Consider the following 22017-nt stretch of genomic DNA (forward strand, 5'->3'; position numbering starts at 1 on the left):
ACAACATCTCAATGGGGTTTAGGTCTGGACTTTGACTAGGCCATTCCAAAACTTTAAACTTCTTGTTCTTCAACCATTTTGATGTAGACTTGCTTGTGTGTTTCGGATCATTGTATTGCTGCATGACCCAGCTGCGCTTCAGCTTCAGCTCACGGACGGATGGCCTGACATTCTCCTGTAGAATTCTCTGATACAGAGCAGAATTCATGGTTCCTTCAATGATGGCAAGGCGTCCAGGTCCTGATGCAGCAAAGCATCCCCAAACCATGACACTACCACCATGCTTGACCGTTAGTATGAGGTTCTTACTGTGGAATGCAGTGTTTGGTTTTCGCCAGACATAACGGGGCCCATGTCGGCCAAAAAGTTCCACTTTTGACTCATCTGTCCATAGAACATTGTTCCAGAACTCTTGAGGATCATCCAAGTGCTTTTTGGCAAACTTGAGACAAGCATTCATGTTCTTCTTAGTGAGCAATGGTTTCCGCCTTGCTACTCTGCCATGAATCCCATTTTTGCCCAGTGTCTTTCTGATGGTGGAGTCATGACCACTGACCTTTAGCCGTGGTGAGAGAGGCCTTCAGATCCCTGGATGTTGTTCTAGAGTTCTTTGTGACTTCCTGGACGATTTTATGCCTTGCTCTTGGAGTGATTTTGGCAGGTCGGCCACTCCTGGGAAGATTCACTACTGTCCCAAACTTTCTCCATTTGGACAATATGGCTCTGATTGTGGTTCAGTGGCGCCCCAGAGCCTTAGAAATGGCTTTGTAACCCTTTCCAGACTGATAGGGATCAACAATTTTTTTCTAGAGGTCTTCAGGAATTTCTTTTGTTTGTGGCATGATGTGCCTCTAGAACCTGTGTGCTGACAACTTCACTTTGATGGTAAGGGCCAAAGTTAGTCAGATTTATATTGGGCAGGGCTGGCCCAAATCAGGCCTGGTTGTTAACCAAAGTACTCAAACAGCTGACCCTAATTATCCGTTTAATTGTGTTGAGTTAACTAGCCACAAAAAAATCTGACCAAATACAATGTGAAAAATGTGCAAAAATACAAAAAAGCAGACAGTGGGCAAATACTTTCACAGCACTGTATATAAAAAAAAAACTTGATTTTTTTTTTCTTCAAAATAGAAAAAAAACATAACATATAAACAAAAGCACAACTCAAAAGAAAAACAGAAAAGTGGAGTCTCAAAAAGAAACCTACATAAAAACAAGCAGGGATCTGCAACATACTAAATAAGCACATTTCCAATGGTGGAGACAGCGGCCGATGAAGCAGCCACTGTCCCCGCAGTGGCCTGGTGCAATATAGCAGTACTTCTCTCCATAAGTACATCTGCGAAATACTGTAACCAGATGAGTTTCATGGGTATGTCAGACTCCACCAAGCCCCGCAAAATGGTCTTTTTGGCAGCTGGGAGTCCTGCCAACAATAGTCATTGTGGCTGAAAGTTGAAATTAAATTGAGTCATCATTGACAGTGAGCAGACAAGGACATAGTGGTATCTCCACAGCTGTTAATTTTGATAGAATAGCAACTACCTATTTTGAGAAATCTTTAATATTCGGACACTCCCAAAACATGTGCAAATAAGTACAGGTAACTGCGTGAGAGAACCTATGGCAAAGTGGATCGGGGGCAATTTTTATCTGGAAGCACCTGTAAGATGTTGCATATATTGTGGAGTAGTGGTTAGGGGCTCTGGGCTCTTGACCGGAGGGTCGTGGGTTCAATCCCCAGTGGGGGCAACACTGCTGTTGTACCCTTGAGCAAGGTACTTTACCTAGATTGCTCCAGTAAAAACCCAACTGTATAAATGGGTAATTGTATGTAAAAATAATGTAATATCTGTATAATGTATAATGTGATATCTTGTAACAATTGTAAGTCGCTCTGGATAAGGGCGTCTGCTAAGAAATAAATAATAATAATAATAATTCTTTGTATAAATTTACAGTGAAGCAATTGATATGCTAATTTTTTTGTGGATGTAAATATATTGTAGGAGGCTGTGTGATTTGGTGGTTAAAGAAAAGGGCTTGTAACAAGGAGGTCCCTGGTTCAAATCCCAGCTCACTCACTGACTCACTGTGTGACCTTGAGCAAGACAATTAACCTCCTTGTGCTCTGTCTTTCGGGTGAGATGATGTTGTAAGTGACTCTGCAGCTGATGTATAGTTCACACACCCTAGTCTCTGTAATTCACCTTGGATAAAGGCGTCTGCTAAATAAACAAATATTATTATTATTATTATTATTATTATTATTATTATTAATAATAATAATAATAATAATAATAATAATAATAATAATAATAATAATATTTGTTTATTTAGCAGACGCCTTTATCCAATTATATTGTCTCATACTGCTTCCCAATGAGGGCAATCCCCCAACTTCTCCAATTCTCTGTTCCAAATAGTGGTTATTGGGAGTGGGTTGATACAATAGGAAACAAAGTGGTTGTAGAGAGAGGAAACTATACCTCTTGTGGTACCAGGTCAACTACAGGATGGGCGGGCAGTGCAACATAGGCATGAAGGGCTGAGCGGAGTCTAAGGTACATAAAGTAAGAAAATCCAGGGAGCGAGTAAGTCTCTTTGAGGTCCTGTGGCCCATGTCATAAAAGTTCTGCGATTGTGATGTGCTTGCGAAGACACAGAGGTCATCGCGGCGAGCGTTTCATAAAACACATCGCAAGTGCTGGCGCTTGTGATCGCTGTTTTGCAATCTACGGTGAGAAAAATCTGCAACTATGGTAATCAACTTTAAAGCACAGTGCCTGATTACGTAATTACATGCAATGGCAGGTGTGCCAAGGAAAGTCACATTTTCAAAAGAAGAAACTGATACAATTATTCAGTTTAATTATTCAATTAAGTTGTTGGGAAATTTAGTCACAAAGAAAAAAGTGGGGAGCAGAGAACAGTAGCTGAAATAAGAAAGAAATGGTTAGATCTAGTGAGCAGAATGAAATTAAAAGGGAAGTGAAAAAAGTGATGCTAAATATAATTGGTGAAGTAGCTGTTGCTGGTAATTATATTTAGAACTTCTGTTTTTTGGGTTTTATTAATTGTATTTTTCAGTGCTTATTTTTAGCTATTCGGGGGTTTTATTTTTGATATACTGTATGAAATTTAGTGTTTTCGGTTACTTTTCAAAACGCGTGCATTTTTTTTTTGTCAAAATATGTATAGTAACTCGACAGTACTTGCACTCTTAAGTTGTCCCTTCTTTCCATTGCTGTCTTCCACAACGAAATCCCTACGGTCACGGGCACATTCTGCTGGGTTTTTTGTGTGCAGGCATTTTTGTACATTTTGCCACAATTCTGTTTTAAATCCTCTGTATCTTAACTGTAATACAGCTTGAAATCCCGCTAACAAGCCTCCATCCTGATTGTAATCTCTTAGACTAAAACGGCAGTGGATTTAAGAATTCCCTAACCTTAATTGAATCTGCAGTAGTTTCATATATGTAAAGTTGAGAATAAAAACAACTTTATTAAACTGTCAAGGTCCTGAAAGCAAAGTCCCACTGATGTCCTTAATCGCATTGATAGAAGCCAATTGTTCAGATTGTTTTTATCTTAACGCAACCAATTTGTTCATAATACAACTGCCTAGTTTTGAGCACTTGAAATTGATACAGCCATGTCACATTTTTCAATTCCCTTTTCAAAGTGTTCAAAAAAGTGTTCAACCTCTGTTTGTATCCTGGGACACTATCACCCTTCATGTAAATGTGCTTTATTTTGCTCTTATCTGCCCCCTATTTTACTACATTTAATCCTGTACTTCAGAATACTGTAATCCGCCAAGTGTTTAACCTGTAGTACTTTGTATTTAATCATATCCTGATGTAACTATCACTATTTAATCATATCCTGATGTAACTATCACTATTATCTGCTGTATTATTGAATTGTGGTTTGTCACACTTGTACCTTGCTTGAACAAAAGTTATTGTATTTCTTGCTCTTATTGTATTACTTGTATTGTAACACTTGAAATGTATTTGCTTACGATTGTAAGTCGCCCTGGATAAGGGCGTCTGCTAAGAAATAAATAATAATAATAATAATAACTGTCTAGCTCTGCTTTCTAGAACATTGTTATTTTGTTCAGTTTTCAGCTGCATGATTCGAGTTTCTATCAGATATCTGTGTATTCCATGTTCTGTTCAGGTTATTTTGTGTTATTTTGTATTGTATTTGTTGTACTATGATTTAAAGGTATTGTTTTGGTGTTTAAAAACACTGTTTTGGTGGTGGTGTTGTTTTACAGCATGGAAAGGGTTAAAATCCCCCATCCAGCTAAAACTTGTGCACGATGTGGCCATCTCCCAATTAATCTAGTAATTACCAATTGGGAGATGGTCACATAGATAAAAAAAAAGCAAAGCAACTGCTCCGGGAGGGTGATGAGAGTTGGAGTTTGGAGAAAGGATATGGATGACATTAAGAGCTTTAAATTGCTAATAACAATTCAATCAATCAGTATTTATTTTATATAGTGCCTTTCATCATGGACCACCATCACAAAGGGCTTTACAAGATAGTGAGGAACAATGCATAATACATTAAATACAGTGAAATACAGGGAATAGTACATTAAATGCAAACAGTAAAAAACAATGCAAGTACATTAAATACAGGCATAATACATTAAATACAAGGCTAGGATGTGAATTCTAAACATTGTGGATGTGTGTGTCATACAGAATCATACCAATAAGATGGAGTGAAAAACAGATATCAGGCTTGAAGAGCATTGAAAGCAAGAGAGAACAAGTGGGTCTTGAGACGCGAGCGACTGTGTGAACTACACATACTAAAGCTGGGAGTGTCCGGGCCATGAAACTAAAAGAGCACTCCGAGTGTGGTTCACTTTTGCTAGGGTATAACAAGCAAGCCAGAGTCAGAGGACCTCAGGTTGCATGCAGGGACATAGCGGGTCAGCAGGTTGGAGAGATACTCTGGACCTGTGTGATGAAGGCAAGCAGAATTTTGAAAGCAATCCTGAACTTTAGAGGTAGCCAGTGCAGCTGGGCAAGACAGGGGGTAATGTGATCATGTTTTTTACATCTGCTAAGGATCCTAGCAGCGACATTTTGAACCAGCTGCAATCTGTTTGTGGCGCGTGACGGAAGACCACCATAGAGAGAGTTGTAGTAGTTGATTTGAGGAGATGAAGGCATGACACAGTATCTCTGCATCCGGGAGGGGAAGGTAGACCTTTGACATGTTTCGGAGGTGGTAGAAGGAGGATTTGACTACAGGTGATTTGGGCATCAAAAGAGAGGTTACTATCCAGACGTACACCAAGGCTTCGTACAGTGGGGGAAGACAGCAGCAGATGGTTTCTGAGGTTCAAGGCAGCAATATTGAGATTCTCAAGTTGAGTTTTCGATCCTACTAGAAGTTCAGATTTGTTAGTGTTGAGCTAAAGAAAATTGGCAGACATCCAGACCTTGATGTCTTGGATGCAAGCTGAGAGCCGCACCATTGCAGAGGGACATCCAGGGTCGAGTTTTAGGTAGAGCTGGTGTCATCTGCATAGGAGTGAAACATGAGGCTATGTTGGCGGATGAGGTGACCCAAGGGAAGCATGTAGATGTTGAAGAGAAGAGGCCCAAGAACAGACCCTTGAGGGGCACCACAGGTGACCAGGTTTGCTTCACCACTGCTTCTATCACAGAAGACAGACTGCATTTGTCCAGATAGGTAAGAGAACAGCTAGAAGAGACAGGTTTCAGAGATCCCAGCATACTTCTGAAGGCAGCCAAGAAGAATGCTATGATCTATGGTATCAAAAGCAGCAGTTAGGTCAAGGAGGACAAGGACAGAGGGAGCAGCAGCATCAGCATTGAGCAGAAGATCATTTACAATCAGTAGCAGAGCAGTTTCAGTACTGTGATGTGGCCGGAAGCCAGACTGCAGAGATTCAAGCAGATTGTTACCTGTGAGATGTTCATCATAGATAACAATCAGCTGGCTGGCTACAACCCTCTTGATAGTTTTGGAGAGAAAAGGAAGATTGGGTATGGGACAGAAGTTAGATAAGACAGCTGGGTCAAGGGAGGGTTTTTTGAGCACTGGCTTTACTCGGGCAGTCTTGAGGGCAGCAGGAACCAGACCTGAATCCAGGGAGAGGTTGAGAGTGTGCATAATGGAAGGAGCAAGATCAGAAGCACAAAGACGGATGAGATTTGTTGGCCAGGGTTCCAAGGGGCACGTGACAGTAGTTCATTTCAACAATAGCCTGGAGACATCAGTAATTGAGAGAGGAGAGAAGGAAGAGAGAGCAGGAGGGGCAATCGGAGGGGAGTCAAGGTGGTAAAGTACTATACTGGGTTTGTGGCAGGAGAGCATAGAATAAACGGTGTTGATTTTGTTCCAAAAGAAAGTGGAGAAATCATGGCAGGTAAGGGGAGGATGAATGGGAGATGGATTTATCGGTGGCTGTATTTGATCAGTGGTTTTGAAGAGAATGTTTGGTTGAAATCACCAAGGAGTACTCATGCTGGCTTTAAACCAGCATGATACTTGTTCTAATTATTGCCTGTTTTGTTTTGGCCACCATGCCTTTTTGTTTATGAAAAGTGTTTTGTTTAAACGTTTTATTTAATAAATAAATATGAGCGCATGATTGACTCACCCACCAGTCCTTGTGTGTGCCTGTATTTCCTGGTCTGTACGTCACCACCAAGCCTATCCGTGACATACCACCTTTGGATTTATTTAAAGCATATGAATGAGCAATTACTTTAAATGTATGTTTTGAAATCTCTGTACATCAACAGATTTCAAATGGGTTTCCGGAATAAATGCAATGGCAGTACGTTTACGATGCAAGAAATCAAGGCATTTGGTTCTTTTGATCGGTGCATGTAGGTCACACACGTTCCAGGACATTATATTATAATTAGCCATTAAAAGTGGTTTATACTTTTCAGCATGAGACACTCGCCCCCCCAATTCCTGAATACATTTCATATACAGTGCCTATCGAAAGTCTACACCCCCTTGAACTTTTTTCACATTTTGTGAGTGCCTCAGAGTTTCATGCATTTAAATGAGGATTTTTTTCCACTTATCTACACACCATACTCCGCACTGTTAAGGGGAAAGTTTTTATTGAGAAAAAAATGATATTAAAAATACCCCCCTGAGTTAATTCTTGGTGGAAGCACCTTTGGCAGCAAATACAGCTGTGAGTCTGTTGGGATCGGTCTCTACCAACTTTGCACACCTAGACTTGGCAATATTTTACCATTCTTTACAAAACTGTTCAAGCTCTGTCAAGTTCCTTGGGGAGCGTTGATGGACAGCAATCTTCAAGTCATGCCACAAATTTTCGATTGGATTTAGGTCGGGGCTCTGACTGGGCCACTCAAGGGCATTTACCTTTTTGTTCCTTAGCCACTCCAGTGTAGCTTTGGGTCATTGTCATGCTGAAAGGTGAACTTCCGTTTCAGTTTTCTTGCAGAGGGCAGCAGGTTTTCCTCAAGGACTTCTCTGTACTTTTGCTCCTTTCATTTTCCTTTCTATCCTCACAAGTGCCCCAGTCCCTACCGATGAGAAACATCCACATAACATGATGCTGCCACCACCATGCTTCACAGTAGGGATGGTGTTCTTTGGGCGATGCGCTGTGTTGGGTTTGCGCCAAACAAACACTTTCCATTTAGGCCAAAAAGTTCCATTTTAGTTTCGTCAGACCACAAAACTTTTTTGCCACATGGCTACAGAATCTCCTGAGTGTTTTTTGCATACTTCAAACCAGGATTCAAGATGGGCTTTCTTGAGTAATGGCTTCCTTCTTGCCACCCTACCACACCAGATTTGTGGAGTGCTTGGGATATTGTTGTCGCATGCACACTTTGACCAGTCTTGGCCATAAAAGCCTGCAGCTCTTGCAAAGTCAGTCTCGTTTATCCAGTTTAGAGGGACGGCCTGATCTAGGCAGGGTCTTGGTGGTGCCATACACCTTCCACTTCTTAATCGTCTTGACCGTGCTCCAAGGGATATTCAAGGTCTTTTAATTTTTTTTTTTTTATACCCATCCCCTGATCTGTGCCTTTCAACAACTTTGTCCCGGAGTTCTTTTGAAAGCGCCTTGGTGCTCATGGTTGAGTCTTTGCTTTGAAATGCACTACCCAGCAGAGGGAACCTACAGGAACTGCTGTATTTATCCTGGAATCATGTGAATCACTACAATTTAACACAGGCGGAGGCCACTTAACTTGGTGTGTGATTTTGAATGCGATTGGTTACACCTGAGCTAATTTAGGATTGCTATTACAAGGGGGGTGGACATTTATCCAACCAAGCTATTTCAGTTTTTATTTTTAATTAATTTTCTACAAATTTCTAGAATATTTTTTTCACTTGGAAGTTGTGGGGTAGGATGTGTAGATAAATGAAAAAAAAACTATAATGCATTTTAATTCCAGACTATAAGGCAACAAAAAGCTAAAATTTGAAAGTGGGTGTAGACTTTCTATAGGCACTGTATAGTGCATGAGAACACCACAACAGTAGAGGATAATACCGCTTAAAATTACACCAGCCATAAAAAACATGAATAAAGTACAGCAGATCTTAAATCTAAAAAAAATCAATAATAATGATTCCCCACGTAATCGTAAGTAGTACACACATCTCATCTAAATAACAAAAATAAAAAGCAACAGTGTCTATGGGATTTTAACAAGATGGAACGACACACCCACAAAGAGGACTCTAAATGTAATATAAGCAATAGTAACAAAACACAAATTAAGGGATGATTATATAATAGACTAACAACAGGAGCATCTCTGTCCCTTTGAAAACTTCTCATCCTCTCGTTGGCATTACAGTACTTACATTTTTGTGGACAAAATAAAATAAAATAAACTGATTTTCAAATCTAAACCCAGTGTCCAAGCCCAACTAAAACAAGTATTAGTTATGCAAAAATATATATCTTCTAACCACGGTGTCAGGCCTGTCAATCCAGCTCCACTTTTTAGCAGTATTCCATGACCAAATCTGTGAGCCAGGCAAGATTAAAATAAACATCTCTACTCTATTTTTTCATCTCTTCTCCTCCACAGCCCGAAATAAACCACTGTGCCTTCTGCTGGTTATTGAAGATGTGGGGATTAGCATTATGTATCATCTTAAGTTTTGCAGGGTAGAAAATACAATTTTGGATTCCCATCTCTAAGTGCGGCTCGGGTCGAGCCTTTCTCAGACCTGTGGTATGTGCTGAATAATCCGGCATATTGAAAGCCTATATCAGCCATGTCGAAGCTGATTGTCCTACTGTCTGGTAGCTTTTTAAATAGCCTGCCTGTCATTACAACGGAGCAGTTTGAAAATCAGTGCACGTGGTTTGCTCTTGTTTTCCTGAGTACTGAGTCCATTATAAATTCTATGGGTTCTCTCAATTTCAAGGGGACTGGAACAGTTCAGCGAGGGGAGCCATTTCTGGAGACTAGTTAAATTTCTTCAAACCAGCCATATCTCTCCATGCCTTCTGGGAGCCCCACAAGGCAAATATCAGAGCACAGATTCCTATCCTCCATCTCGGCCAGTCGGGATTTCAGCAACAAAATCTCTGCATTAGAATCCATGATGCTCTCCCTATTCTGAATGCAAAATGTCCAGTCTTATCTTGTGATTTTTCAGTTTAGGCAACAAGGGTGCAACAGTGTCTTCCAATTTCTGCACTTGGGATTACATTGACCTCAGCTCAAGTGTATGGATTTAATTTAATCATTAAGCTCAGACATGGACTTGTACATTCCCTGATAAATCCCTTCAAAATCTCCAGTTGGGAATCAGACATTGAACCTATTCATCCTTGTTGTTGGACGTGCCTCCAGGGTTGGGCCCGTGGGTTCATCGATGAGTAGTACCTTCCTTTGGTTTTTGTCGAAGGAGAGGGGGTATTGGGGTCCAAAACAGATGCATCCCATTTCTCTGGGATCTCGAGTTCATGTTTGTGTTAAAAGTGCCCTCCGTTGAAACTAGCTGAGTAAATAAATTTAAATTGGGGTGAGGGGTGTAAGAGCAAAGAAATCTACGCAGCCATCTTGTTTCAAGACCCACCGGAAGTCCGATAAGCAGTAAGATGACAATTCTTCAATTTGTCCCTTGAATTTGACTCATTTTGACTCATGGAATGATGTTTGTTGTACCAGGCGTTTCAGCCTTGGAACACACATTTCCAAAATCTAGGAAAGTATAGTTCGATGACAGTATGACGACATCAACATTCTAGAAAAAGAACATTTCAGAAAAAGAACATTTCATTCTGGGTGTCAAAAGTCATTGTAAACATAGCCAATGTCTCCCTGCCACAATGCTGTAAGTTAACTTCATGTGTAATAGGTAATAGGAGCCCACCAGAGCTTTATATCTGTGTTCTATTCTGCACAAAAAAGTGAGATCAGGTGCTATCCTGTCAGTATAAATGGGCTTACATTTAAATATAGTTTGGAGAACAAAAAGGTCAAAATGAAAACAATCAAGGACTTGCAAGAATGATATGTAAATGGAAGGAACATATTTTGTATAGCTTTGATTATTACACCTTAACACTAGAACCGCAGAGATTTTGGACTATATACAACTGCCATACTTTGATATGAAAAACAAACAATCGGATACAACTTAATATTTTTATTTATGAACATCATACATAACATTTTCAGAAACACCGTATTTACATTGAAAATTAAACTATTTTTTCAAAGAGCACATACATAAACATGAAAAACTGTAATAAAATAAACTTTACGCAATAATCTTCTGTGTAAACAGGTGTCGAAAGTTTTATTCACAAACTATAAAACATAAATAACTAGTTATAAAGCATAAAACAAAAATATAACATAACTTATGCAACATGAAAGCGCTTTGAGTGAAACAGAGTTCAAAGGCTCTGTCTCTGTTCAGAGTTCTATTACAGCTTTCTAAGTACAATCTACGCAGAAAACATGCTTTTCAACTGCACCAGTGCATTTGCCACAGACCGCCTTTTCACAACGGGGTAAGCTGGCATTGTCTTTTACTCCGTGTGCCATTGGGCGCAGCGCAGGCTGAAGGATGAGGGGCATTTGCCAGCCGGCTTTCGTGTCTCTTATCAAAATGTTTCTGCCGTAGCTCCAGGGCTATCTGCAAAATGAAGTCCCTCTGGGAGATTGTGTTCCTGGTGCACTCCTTGTACAAAACAAAAGCCAGGTCCAAAACATTATAAAAAAGTCACAGGCCACCTGCAAGTACCAACTTTGACAGAATACAGCTGTTCATTTGATCCAGTATATCCACACCATAATTCGTTGCATTGTGAAATGCAAGTGTCTCTGGCTTTTGTTTAGCATCAGTCCCGATCGTCACTGATTTGTTCAAAGAGCTAAAATAAGCACTTTTTTTTTTTTTTTTTACACCTGTAAGTAGCATAGCTATATCACATGGTATTGTGATTAAATTAAGAACATAAAGTTTGCAAACGAGAGGAGGCCATTCAGCCCATCTTGCTTGTTTGGTTGTTAGTCGCTTATTGATCCCAGAATCTCATCAAGCAGCTTCTTGAAGGATCCTAGGGTGTCGACTTCAACAACATTACTGGGGAGTTGGTTCCAGACCCTCACAATTCTCTGTGTAAAAAAGTGCCTCCTATTTTCTGTTCTGAATGCCCCTTTATCTAATCTCCATTTGTGAGCCCTGGTCCTTGTTTCTTTTTTCAGGTCAAAAAAGTCCCCTAGGTCGACATTGTCTATACCTTTTAGGATTTTGAATGCTTGAATCAGATCACCGCGTAGTCTTCTTTGTTCAAGACTAAATAGATTCAATTCTTTTAGCCTGCCTGCATACGACATGCCTTTTAAACCCGGGATAATTCTGATTGCTCTTCTTTGCACTCTTTCTAGAGCAGCAATATCCTTTTTGTAACGAGGTGACCAGAACTGAACACAATATTCTAGGTGAGGAGCATTGTAAAGTTTTAACATTACTTCCCTTGATTTAAATTCAACACTTCTCACAATATATCCGAGCATCTTGTTGGCCTTTTTTATAGCTTCCCCACATTGTCTAGATGAAGACATTTCTGAGTCAACAAACTCCTTGGTCTTTTTCATAGATTCCTTCTTCAATTTCAGAATCTCCCATATGATATTACAAAACTATTACATACAAAACCTATCAAGCTCTGTCAAGTTCCTTGAATAACCAGGACAAACTGCAGCCACCAGCCAAGGCAGTCTGAAGCATCAGGATTTATGGGAAAATAAAAAAACTTCTGGAAGAAACTGAAAATGCCTTCACTGGGCTTTTTAATTCCAACTCACTGAATGCCCATGAGACACCAGCACTCAATCACTACAAAGAGTCAATTGGCAGAAGACTGATAATATGCGTGACCTAATTAACCACAAAGATAATGAAGCACCACAGCTGCATAGGAAAGCCAATTCTTGTGTAAATTAATGCAATTACATTGATGGTTATTATTAACTGGTATGACTCAATGCTGCCCTGAAGTAAATTAACTTTTTTGTTCTTTTAGAAAAGCAAATAAAGTTTTTGTTTTATTATTATGCAAGGGGCAAGAATAGTACAAGCTTGAACAATTTTGGACAAAACTTGCAGAACACATTTAAAATAAATGAATTGTAACCATGTGACAGCATGGAAACGTTATCCAATCAGGATATAGACAAGTGGTGTTATTTACACCGTAGCTTACCTAACAAATTGATTTTAAACAATCAAAGTTGGCCTTTGGGAAGTTGTAGACCAGCATTTTGCATGTTGCTGATTTGCTTTCTAGCAGACTTCAAATTTGATCATGTTGTGGTCACTTGTTCTCAATGGTTCCATGATACCCATTTTATGCAACCTGTCTTGGTTGTTTCAAAATACTAGGCCAAGGCAAGGACTCTCCCTGGTAGGGGCAATTACAAATTGTGTTAAGAAGCAATTATTTTTGCCACTTCCACCATTTCAAGCTTTGTCGCTCAACAATCTGTGGGGTTGTTCCAGTTGATACTGGGGAAGGTGTTGTTCTATGAAAGAGTACTAGCACCAGTCCTTCTGTTACCTTGACGCAGATGGATTTGCACAGATTTTGTGTTCTACCTATGTCCATTGGTTTTAACTTTATGCTGCCAATAATATACAACGCCACCCCTCCTCCTCTTCTGTCTGGTCTATCCCTCCTAAAGTACCTAAACCCTCTAAATGAGTATTCCTCCCCATCGCTTGGGGTAAACCAAGTTTCAGTAATCCCAATGGCATCATAGTTTTTATACTTCTTGCATTTAAACACAGGCATTTTAAAATGTTACTATTATTGTCCAACATGACTTGCCTGGTCTCTATCTCTTTACTAGTTTCTCCCTATGGTCCAGTAGTGCCTTGTCTACAGACACAATACCATTTCATTAATCTAAATTCTGCCAATTTTTATCTCTGTAAATGGTGTCTCAATTAATTTGTACCTCCCTTCAAACCCAATTATTTGTGGTCATAATTGTTATCCCTTGTTGGGTAGTAGATGGTGTATAATGGAGGTGCCTGTCCATCTGTTTGTCACACTTAACATTTATTTTTTATGTATTTATAGAACACTCACCAAACTGTATAGGAATGTTAATATATTAAACTACTATACATGTATATTGTCAGAAATTCTGGACATCAGGTAAAATGCAATTTACATATTTGTATACTTGTTTTAAACCCTGTAGAGTGATCTTGCTTACATTAGGCTCCTTGCAACTGTACATGACATGCAAGGTTAACTCACAATAGCTTTTAGCCTGGGTAACATTTTTATCAATACATTTGACTTAAATCAGAAAATATATATTCATGCAATGTGCAATTTGTGTACTGCAATGATCCTTTATAAACAGAGATCTCCACCTTAAGCCTTTGGGGACTGACATGGGGTGCATGTACACATGTCTCAATATTAGGAACTTAATCTTCCGACTGTCCATCCAGTGTATGTCACACATACATTTTTAATACAGAATCACTTATCCACTTGTGATAACTTGACAAGGGCCTTATTTATCACACATTATGGAGATTATGGTTTATGGCTGCATCTACCTTTCTGCTCCCTCTATAAACTCTTCTATAAGCCAAGACACTCACCAGAGTATTGAAGGTGTCATGCTGGAAGAGGCGCTGGCTGCAAGAGAGACAGTCCCTCTGGCAGTCACTGCGCCCTGGCACACACAGGCACAGCAAGAGCAGGGTCCAAAGCAGGGTCTTCATGGCTGTCAAAGGGAATCTGTAGGCGGGGAAGAGCTGGATTGAATGAGAGAGATGCACAGAGATTGGGGCACAGAATGAGGGACATGCATGCTTAGAGGCTATCCTGTCTCCCCCCCCCCCCCCCACTCGTATTGAAAACAGGATTTACATTGGGTATTACACCCTACTAACACTACTTGTATAATGTGTTTCATTGAACCAATTAAATATTACCTGGAATGGATTGGACCTCCAGGACCAGAATAGGACTCCTTTGTATTAAGGGGTAATAATAATCAATGCTTTAACATTCAATGAATCAATTACATAACTACATAATTCTTTTTTTCCTAATTGCTTTTTCTGTCAATTGTTTTGTTTTCCAGACTTTATTAAACTTCTTGTGTATACCCTTCCTCACCAACTATGCTACCCAGCTCCTGGTCCAGGCCCTGGTACTCTCCCGCCTAGACTACTGCAACTCCCTCCTGGCTGGCCTCCCTGCGTCCGCCACCCGTCCGCTCCAGCTCATCCAGAACTCTGCTGCCCGCCTGGTGTTCTCTCTGCCTCGCTTCGCCCACGCTACTCCACTACTCCGCTCGCTCCACTGGCTCCCGATCACCGCTCGCATCCAGTTCAAGACTCTTGTACTAGCCTACAGATGCCTTGACCAGTCTGCACCCAGCTACCTCCAGACCCTCATCTCTCCCTACACCCCCACTCGACCTCTCCGCTCCGCCTGCACTAGAAGACTAGCTCTACCACCGCTACGCTCCCCTGCCTCCAAAGCCCACTCCTTCTCCACCCTTGCTCCGCAGTGGTGGAATGACCTTCCTACAGATGTCAGGACTGCCCAGTCCCTGACCACATTCCGGCGCCTCCTTAAGACTCACCTCTTCAAAGAGCACCTGTAGAACTCCTCTGTTTGTATCCTGGGACACTATCACCCTTCATGTAAATGTGCTTTATTTTGCTCTTATCAGCCCCTATTTTACTGCATTTAATCCTGTACTTCAGAATACTGTAATCTGCCAAGTTTTTAACCTGTAGTACTTTGTATTTACTCACATCCTGATGTAACTATCACTATTTAATCATATCCTGATGTAACTATCACTATTACCTGCTGTATTATTGAATTGTGGTTTGTCAAACTTGTACTTTACTTGAACAAAAGTTATTGTATTTCTTGCTCTTATTGTATTACTTGTATTGTAACGCTTGAAATGTTTTTGCTTACAATTGTAAGTCGCCCTGGATAAGGGCGTCTGCTAAGAAATAAATAATAATACAAATATGTAAAACTGGCATTGCATGATTGCTTGTTTGTGTGTTTAATTTAGTTATGTGCCTAAAAGCAGAGTCCTGCATCGGGTTGGGTACCTGCGAGTGACCCGCAAAGCTAGTTGGAATGTGAACTTTTTCATCATTTTTGGTTCGGGTGTGGGTCAGAAAATGTAATTTTCGGGTCAGGCTCAGGTCTCAATTTGAATTGCCAAAAAACCTTTTCTGTCCTTTTCAGCGTATTCGTCTGTAACCCTTTCCCAAATAACGTATTAGAAGGTAAATGTATTTCCTGCACCAAAGCAGGAGGCGGTTAGGGAGGAGTCAGCTGACTAAATAGTGTTCTCTGTTTGTTTTGCCGCTTGTTTCATACGTCGCAAGATACTTTTATCATGTCTGCTTGGTGATTATTACAAATGTCTGTTGACGAGGTGAAACAAGATAGTGCAGGGTTTATATAATTGTAGTGGATAACAGTTCGAGAGGTAAATCAGAGGTGTGGAATTATTTTGGAATCATAGTGAATGAAAATAATGAACATGAAACCTGGATTCGTTGCTTGTAAAACCTGTCATCATGTTTTTGTGTACAACAGCCACAAAACTGGTACACCACCTCAGAATCATTGAGTCTCTAATCTAAGTCGAGATGGACAAAGAATTTATGGCCAGCCCTTCCCAGCTCCGTTCCCCATCTTTGGGATTAGCCCCATCGGAATAACGACCCTCAAAATATCGGGAAAAGCACCTAATCATCGATCTTTCCGCCCCGAGAGGCAGTTCCACTCCAGTCTCAACAACCTAATTCCCTACGATCAATTCTCCCTTCGTTACATTACAGCTTCCGACATAATTAAATCCATCAAAGCAGCAGGCCACGGCACCTGGCTTGCAAAAGCAGATATTTTAGACCCTTTTTATATCGTGCCCATTCATTCATTCAAATGACATAAAATTCGATACTAATTCGCCCACGCCCCCGCCCCGCTCAAGCAATTTTCAATCTGCGATACCTGTTTTCTTCAGTAGGCGTCCCACTCTTTAAGACAAACCATCGGCCCGACTAGAATTCCTCGGAATCACCTAGGACACTGTCAAATCCGAAGCCAGCCTCCCATTCGACAATCCTGGAATGTATTCGTCAGCTCATTAACAACTTCCAAGTATCAAAATCAATCTCTAAACGCAACCCTTTATCTCCCCTCGACCACTTCAATTTCACAATTTGCAATATTCCCAAGGCAGAACATTCATATCACACCTGCAAAAACCTGGTTTCTCACGTAAAAAAAATTCAGAAGCAAGAAACCCTTCTCTAGAGCTTCCAATGCTCCAGCTTTCTTCCAAAACTCGGATCGAGGCAGCCATTTACGCAGTCAGGCTAACGCTAATTCCCATCTAATATGTCCACTCATTCCCTCAAATACTAAAAACATTAATACATGGTGAGATGAGGTACAAGACTGGAAATCTATCTTGATTATGAGTTAAGGAGTTCCACTATTAGAAGAATGACTGGAGTTGTGAAATCCAAATCTCTGAATGTGAGTTCACCTTTTCCATTCCAAGCAGACATGATTGTAGCAAACCACTGATTGATCCTGTATTAACACTTAGGATGGTCAGCATCTCATCTCTCTAGACATCAGAATGTGGTGCACCTTGCTGCTACACTGGAACAATCAACGAATTAAGTTCCAGCAGCTCATCTTTAACTGTTTAGATATCAGTTTACTGTAATTTAATCATCCAAGTTCCAAGCTATTGTAGATCCAAGCATCTACACTAATGCAGTTATCCCAGCATAAACCCAACCCTCTCCAACCTCCTATTAGCAAAAACCTATATGTTAGAAGCCCTCTCTCCATCCACCCGCTCCTCTTAAGCAACAGGCCGGGCAACCTTCTCTACTTTCTGCGCACAGGATATCCCCCACACCCTTTAACAAAAACTGGATCGTAGCTTTCATCGTTCACGCTCGGGACACACTACATTTATCTCCAACCTCTATAAAAACCTACATTGCAGGAATTCAATTCCACTTCTGCAGCATGTTCATTCCTTCACCTGACCCTTCTCTCCATCCCAGCAGTATGCCTGACACTCTGAGGAATCACAGAGAGCCTCCCTCCTGCATCTCCTTCCAGACTTCCTATAACCACATATATCCTCAATGTCCTGATATCAATTCTCAGGTCAGGATGTTTCAATCATTCAACGACATCATCATGGAAGCAATGTGCCTAACCGCTGCCTTTTGGATTTTTGAGTTCAGAATTCACAGTCCCCTCATCATCTAGTTTCCCAGCAATAGGCATCCTCTCCTGCGACCTCTCTCTAGTTCCAGATCTGTATTACATCCTGTTCCTGAGAGTATCCAAGACAAACCAATTCCGCCAAGGTCAATTCATCCAAATGTCCAAGACTCCTCTATCTGCCCTTTCTCCTCTATTACTAAGTTCATATCTATTAAATGACCTTTCAGTTCATTGTATTTCTGTCACAGACCCCCTCTTCATTAATTGCTCCAAAAGCATCATTACCAGACACTGGTTCTCTTCCCACCTATCCACCTTCGTCACCAGAGCAGGTATTTCTCCCCTATTCTATACCACACACTCCTTCAGGATTGGCGCAGCCTCTTCAGCAGCCAGAGCCTGCATCAGCCATCACCTGATCGAGACAATTGGGTGTTGGTCCTCTTCAGCAGTCAATTCCTACATCAGATCACTGCCATCCGATATTACTGCTCACCAGTCTATAGTTTAGTATGCCCGGAGTAGGGGTGCCCTCTCCACCAGGACTACCAGAGGTTTTCCCCTAATAGAAGGGTTTTTCCTCCCCGCCAAGTGGATGGCAGACACATAGCTTGTTCCACTAACCATCTATTTTAGTTATTTTGTTTGTCATTGTTTGTTTTTGTTTGTCATTGTTTGTCTGTTCTTGCTTTTTATGTTATGCATTGGTCCATCTTTTGGGGGGATAGTGAGTCTCACTTCCCCAACCTGGAGTTCTAGTAACTCTGAGGTTCTTCATGTGGTCAGAGGGGACCACAGGCCACACTATTCTTTCCCAGCTTATGCGCTATATAACTTCTCTCACGAAAGAAAGATCTGTCTTCCTCCTTTACCCTCCTGGGATGTGGCCCTCTTAATCTTAGTGCTGGAGTCCCATAACTAACAATTACATTATATGTGTTCTTTCAGATTCTTTCTTCCTTATGTCAAGGCTTTGTATGAGCCATTCCGTCCTCTGAGAGTCAACCCCGGTCGCTAACTGGGACCCGGTCGCGAGGCCGAGCCTATAACGACTCTCGGAGGACTTTTCAGGGGCCCGGAGGCCATTAAGGCTAGTGTGGACTCCGTAGGGAAAGCTCTCTCGGTTGGAGTCCAGCCCGCCTGTTCTTCTCTCTATCTCCTGCTCTAGAGGCTGAGCCTTGAATAATAAGACAAGACCAAAACTGTGGTATTTTCTGGGATACTGCTGGCACCTTGCAAAGGACCATATGGACAGCTGGAAATACAAAATCAAAATGCATGGCTGAAATCGTGGTGCACACAGGAAGGCTTCATCTTTCTTGAACACTGGCGCACATTCTACAACAAGGACTATCTATATAGGTGGGACGGACTGCACTTAAACAGAAAGGGATCTACTTGGAGAAAGAATCCTTGAGGAGGTCCAGAAGCATTTAAACTAGAAAGGAAGGGGGGAGAAAACAAAAAAACAGAAGGGAGACCACATCAGAACAAAGGCAACAACTCAGGTAAGACAGCCATTTAAATGTATTTATCTTAATGCTAGAAGTCTCAGAAACAGTGTTAGAACTTGAAGCTACTGCACTAACAAGTAACTACGATGTGATAAGTGTTATAGAAACGTGGTTGTCTGAGAGTGAAGGAGACGAATATAATATTAGTGGGTACACACTGTATAGACAGGCAGGACAGAAGAGGCGGAGGGGTAGCACTATACATAAGAAATAGTCTTGAAGCCCAGGTGTTAAATCTGGACAAAGAAAACAACGCCGAATCAATATGGGTCAGAATAATGCACAAAAATTCAAAGGGCATAATAATAGGAGCATGCTATAGACCGCCAAATTCAGACACCGAGCAAAATAATCTGTTATACAATGACATTAGAAATGAGAAGTCATACTAATGGGGGATTTCAACTTCCACCATATAACATGGGAAAACCCAGTGGGGAGCATGACAGACGAAATTGAAATGGTGGAAATGACAAATGACTGCTTCCTAACACAATTTGTCAAGGCACCGACTAGAGGGGAGGCATGCCTTGATTTAGTCTCTTCAAATAATGAAGACAGAATAACTAAAACAGAGGTCAGAGAGCCATTGGCAAACTCAGACCACAACATGGTCTCATTCAAAGTGATTTTTAAAACCCCAAAAGTAATGACTAAAGCTAAGGTTTACACAGTTTTAGAAAATCAAAATATGAAGGTATGAAACAGAGACTAACAGAAGGAGATTAGAGTAAAATAGAGAAAACATCCACAGAAAAGGGATGGCTGTTTTTCAAAAATGTACAACTAGAGGCACAAAACAATTACATCCCAAAAGTAGACAAATCTAAATCTAAAACAAAATGGCCAAAATGGTTTAATAGATCAATTAAAAAAATATTCAGAGAAAAAAGGCACTTTACAAAGCGTTTAAAAAGGACCAAAAACGGGGCTCCCGAGTGGCGCATCCACTACACAGCGTGTGTTCTAGACTACACAGCGTGTGTTCATCTTCGCCCCTCCCGAGTCAGCGCAGGGGTGGTAGCGGTGAGCTGAGCCTAAAAATAATTAGGCATTTCAAATTGGGGAGAAAATAATAAAAACTAATTGGCAACAACTAAATTAAAAAAAAAAAGGACCAAAAACAAAGTACACAAAGAGTACTTGGATCTGCAAACACAAGTCGAAAAGGAAGTTAGAAAAGCCAAGAGAGATAGAAATCAATATTGCTAAGGGGGCTAAAACCAATTCTAAAATGTTTTTCCCAATATTATAACAAGCAAGAGAACATTCAAAGAGGAGGTTAACCCTTTGCAGTCCATTTATTAAGTGCGGTCAAACAGGTTTAAAAGGCCCTGCATATCAACAAAGCACTCACTAGGCATTTCCAGCCCCACCCCACCCTTTAATTCGCTATAGCTTTCACATATGCAAATAAATAAATAATAATAATAATAATAATAATAATAATAATAATAATAGACGTACCTACCGATCAATCATATCCTGATCACTCGTTTTATCACCAAACGCCTCAATAATGCGATCCAAGTCATTATTTTATTACTATAACATCTCAAAAAAGCTCTGCAAATGTCTGTGATATTCTTTGAGCGCTGATGCAGTAACACCCAGCTTGTGTCCTTATGGCCGCCGTTATCTGATGCCAGGGGCAAGTATGACTATTCATGAGATACGCCCTTTTTTTTTTTGGCTTGTCTCGGCTCCTGTCGCTCCCACTTGGTCATTGAATGGTTTTCTCAGCTTTTTCCGGAGAAAAAATGACTAGAAACCCGTTCTTTTGCATCTTTGATGTCGGACAGGGTCCGACATTGGACTGGATAGGAATAATTGCAATGTCGGACCAGGTCCGACATAGGACAGCAAAGGGTTAAATGTCTAAGAGACAAATGGCAAAATCATAGACGAAGAAAAAAAAAAAAATAGCAAATATATTAAATGATTACTTTTCACAGGTTTTTACAAAGGAGGACACGGACAACATGCCACACATGTCGATCTGTTCCTATCCAGTTTTAAATAACTTTAGCATAACAGAGGCAGAAGTGTTAAAGGGACTAGGAGCTCTTAAAATAAACAAATCCCCTGGGCCGGATGAGATCCTCCCAATAGTACTCAAAGAAATGAAAGAAGTTATTTACAAACCGCTAACCAAGATCATGCAACAGTCTCTTGATACAGGGGTTGTACAGACAGACTGGAAAATTGCAAACGTAATAACGATCCACAAAAAGGGAGACAAAACCGAACCAGGTAACTACAGACCAATAAGCTTGACTTCTATTATATATAAACTTATGGAAACTAAAATAAGATCCAAAATGGAAAATTACCTATATGGGAACAATATCCTGAGAGACAGTCAGCATGGTTTTAGGAAGCACCATCGACAATGGATAATTGCAAAGCAGATGACATGGTTTATTTAGATTTCCAGAAAGTTTTTGACAAAGTCCCACATAAGATTAATTCTCAAACTGAACGCAGTAGGGATTCAAGGAAATGCATGCACATGGATTAGGGAGTGGTTAACATGTAGAAAACAGAAAGAACTGATTAGAGGAGAAACCTCAAAATAGAGCGAGGTAACCAGTATTAGGTCCTCTGCTATTCCTAATCTACATTTAATGATTTAGATTCTGGTATAGTAAGCAAACTTGTTAAATTTGCAGATGTCACAAAAATAGGAGGA

General features: G+C 40.6%; 1 protein-coding gene across 2 annotated transcripts in view; it reads right to left on the minus strand.

Moving 5' to 3' along the window:
- LOC117402232 (prepronociceptin-like) overlaps positions 1-22017 on the minus strand; it is a 37845-nt gene that overhangs the window by 7195 nt on the left and 8633 nt on the right. Inside the window, exon 2 of one of the 2 annotated variants that reach the window (XM_059024765.1) lies at positions 14169-14307. In XM_059024765.1, coding sequence (XP_058880748.1) covers positions 14169-14291 — 123 coding nt within the window. In that variant the 5' untranslated portion in view covers positions 14292-14307. Of the gene's footprint in view, positions 1-14168; positions 14325-22017 lie in introns of both variants that reach the window. The other variant, XM_059024764.1, reaches the window with a different exon arrangement.

This window comes from Acipenser ruthenus, chromosome 5, assembly GCF_902713425.1.
Source record: "Acipenser ruthenus chromosome 5, fAciRut3.2 maternal haplotype, whole genome shotgun sequence".
In the NCBI taxonomy this organism is placed as follows: domain Eukaryota; kingdom Metazoa; phylum Chordata; class Actinopteri; order Acipenseriformes; family Acipenseridae; genus Acipenser; species Acipenser ruthenus.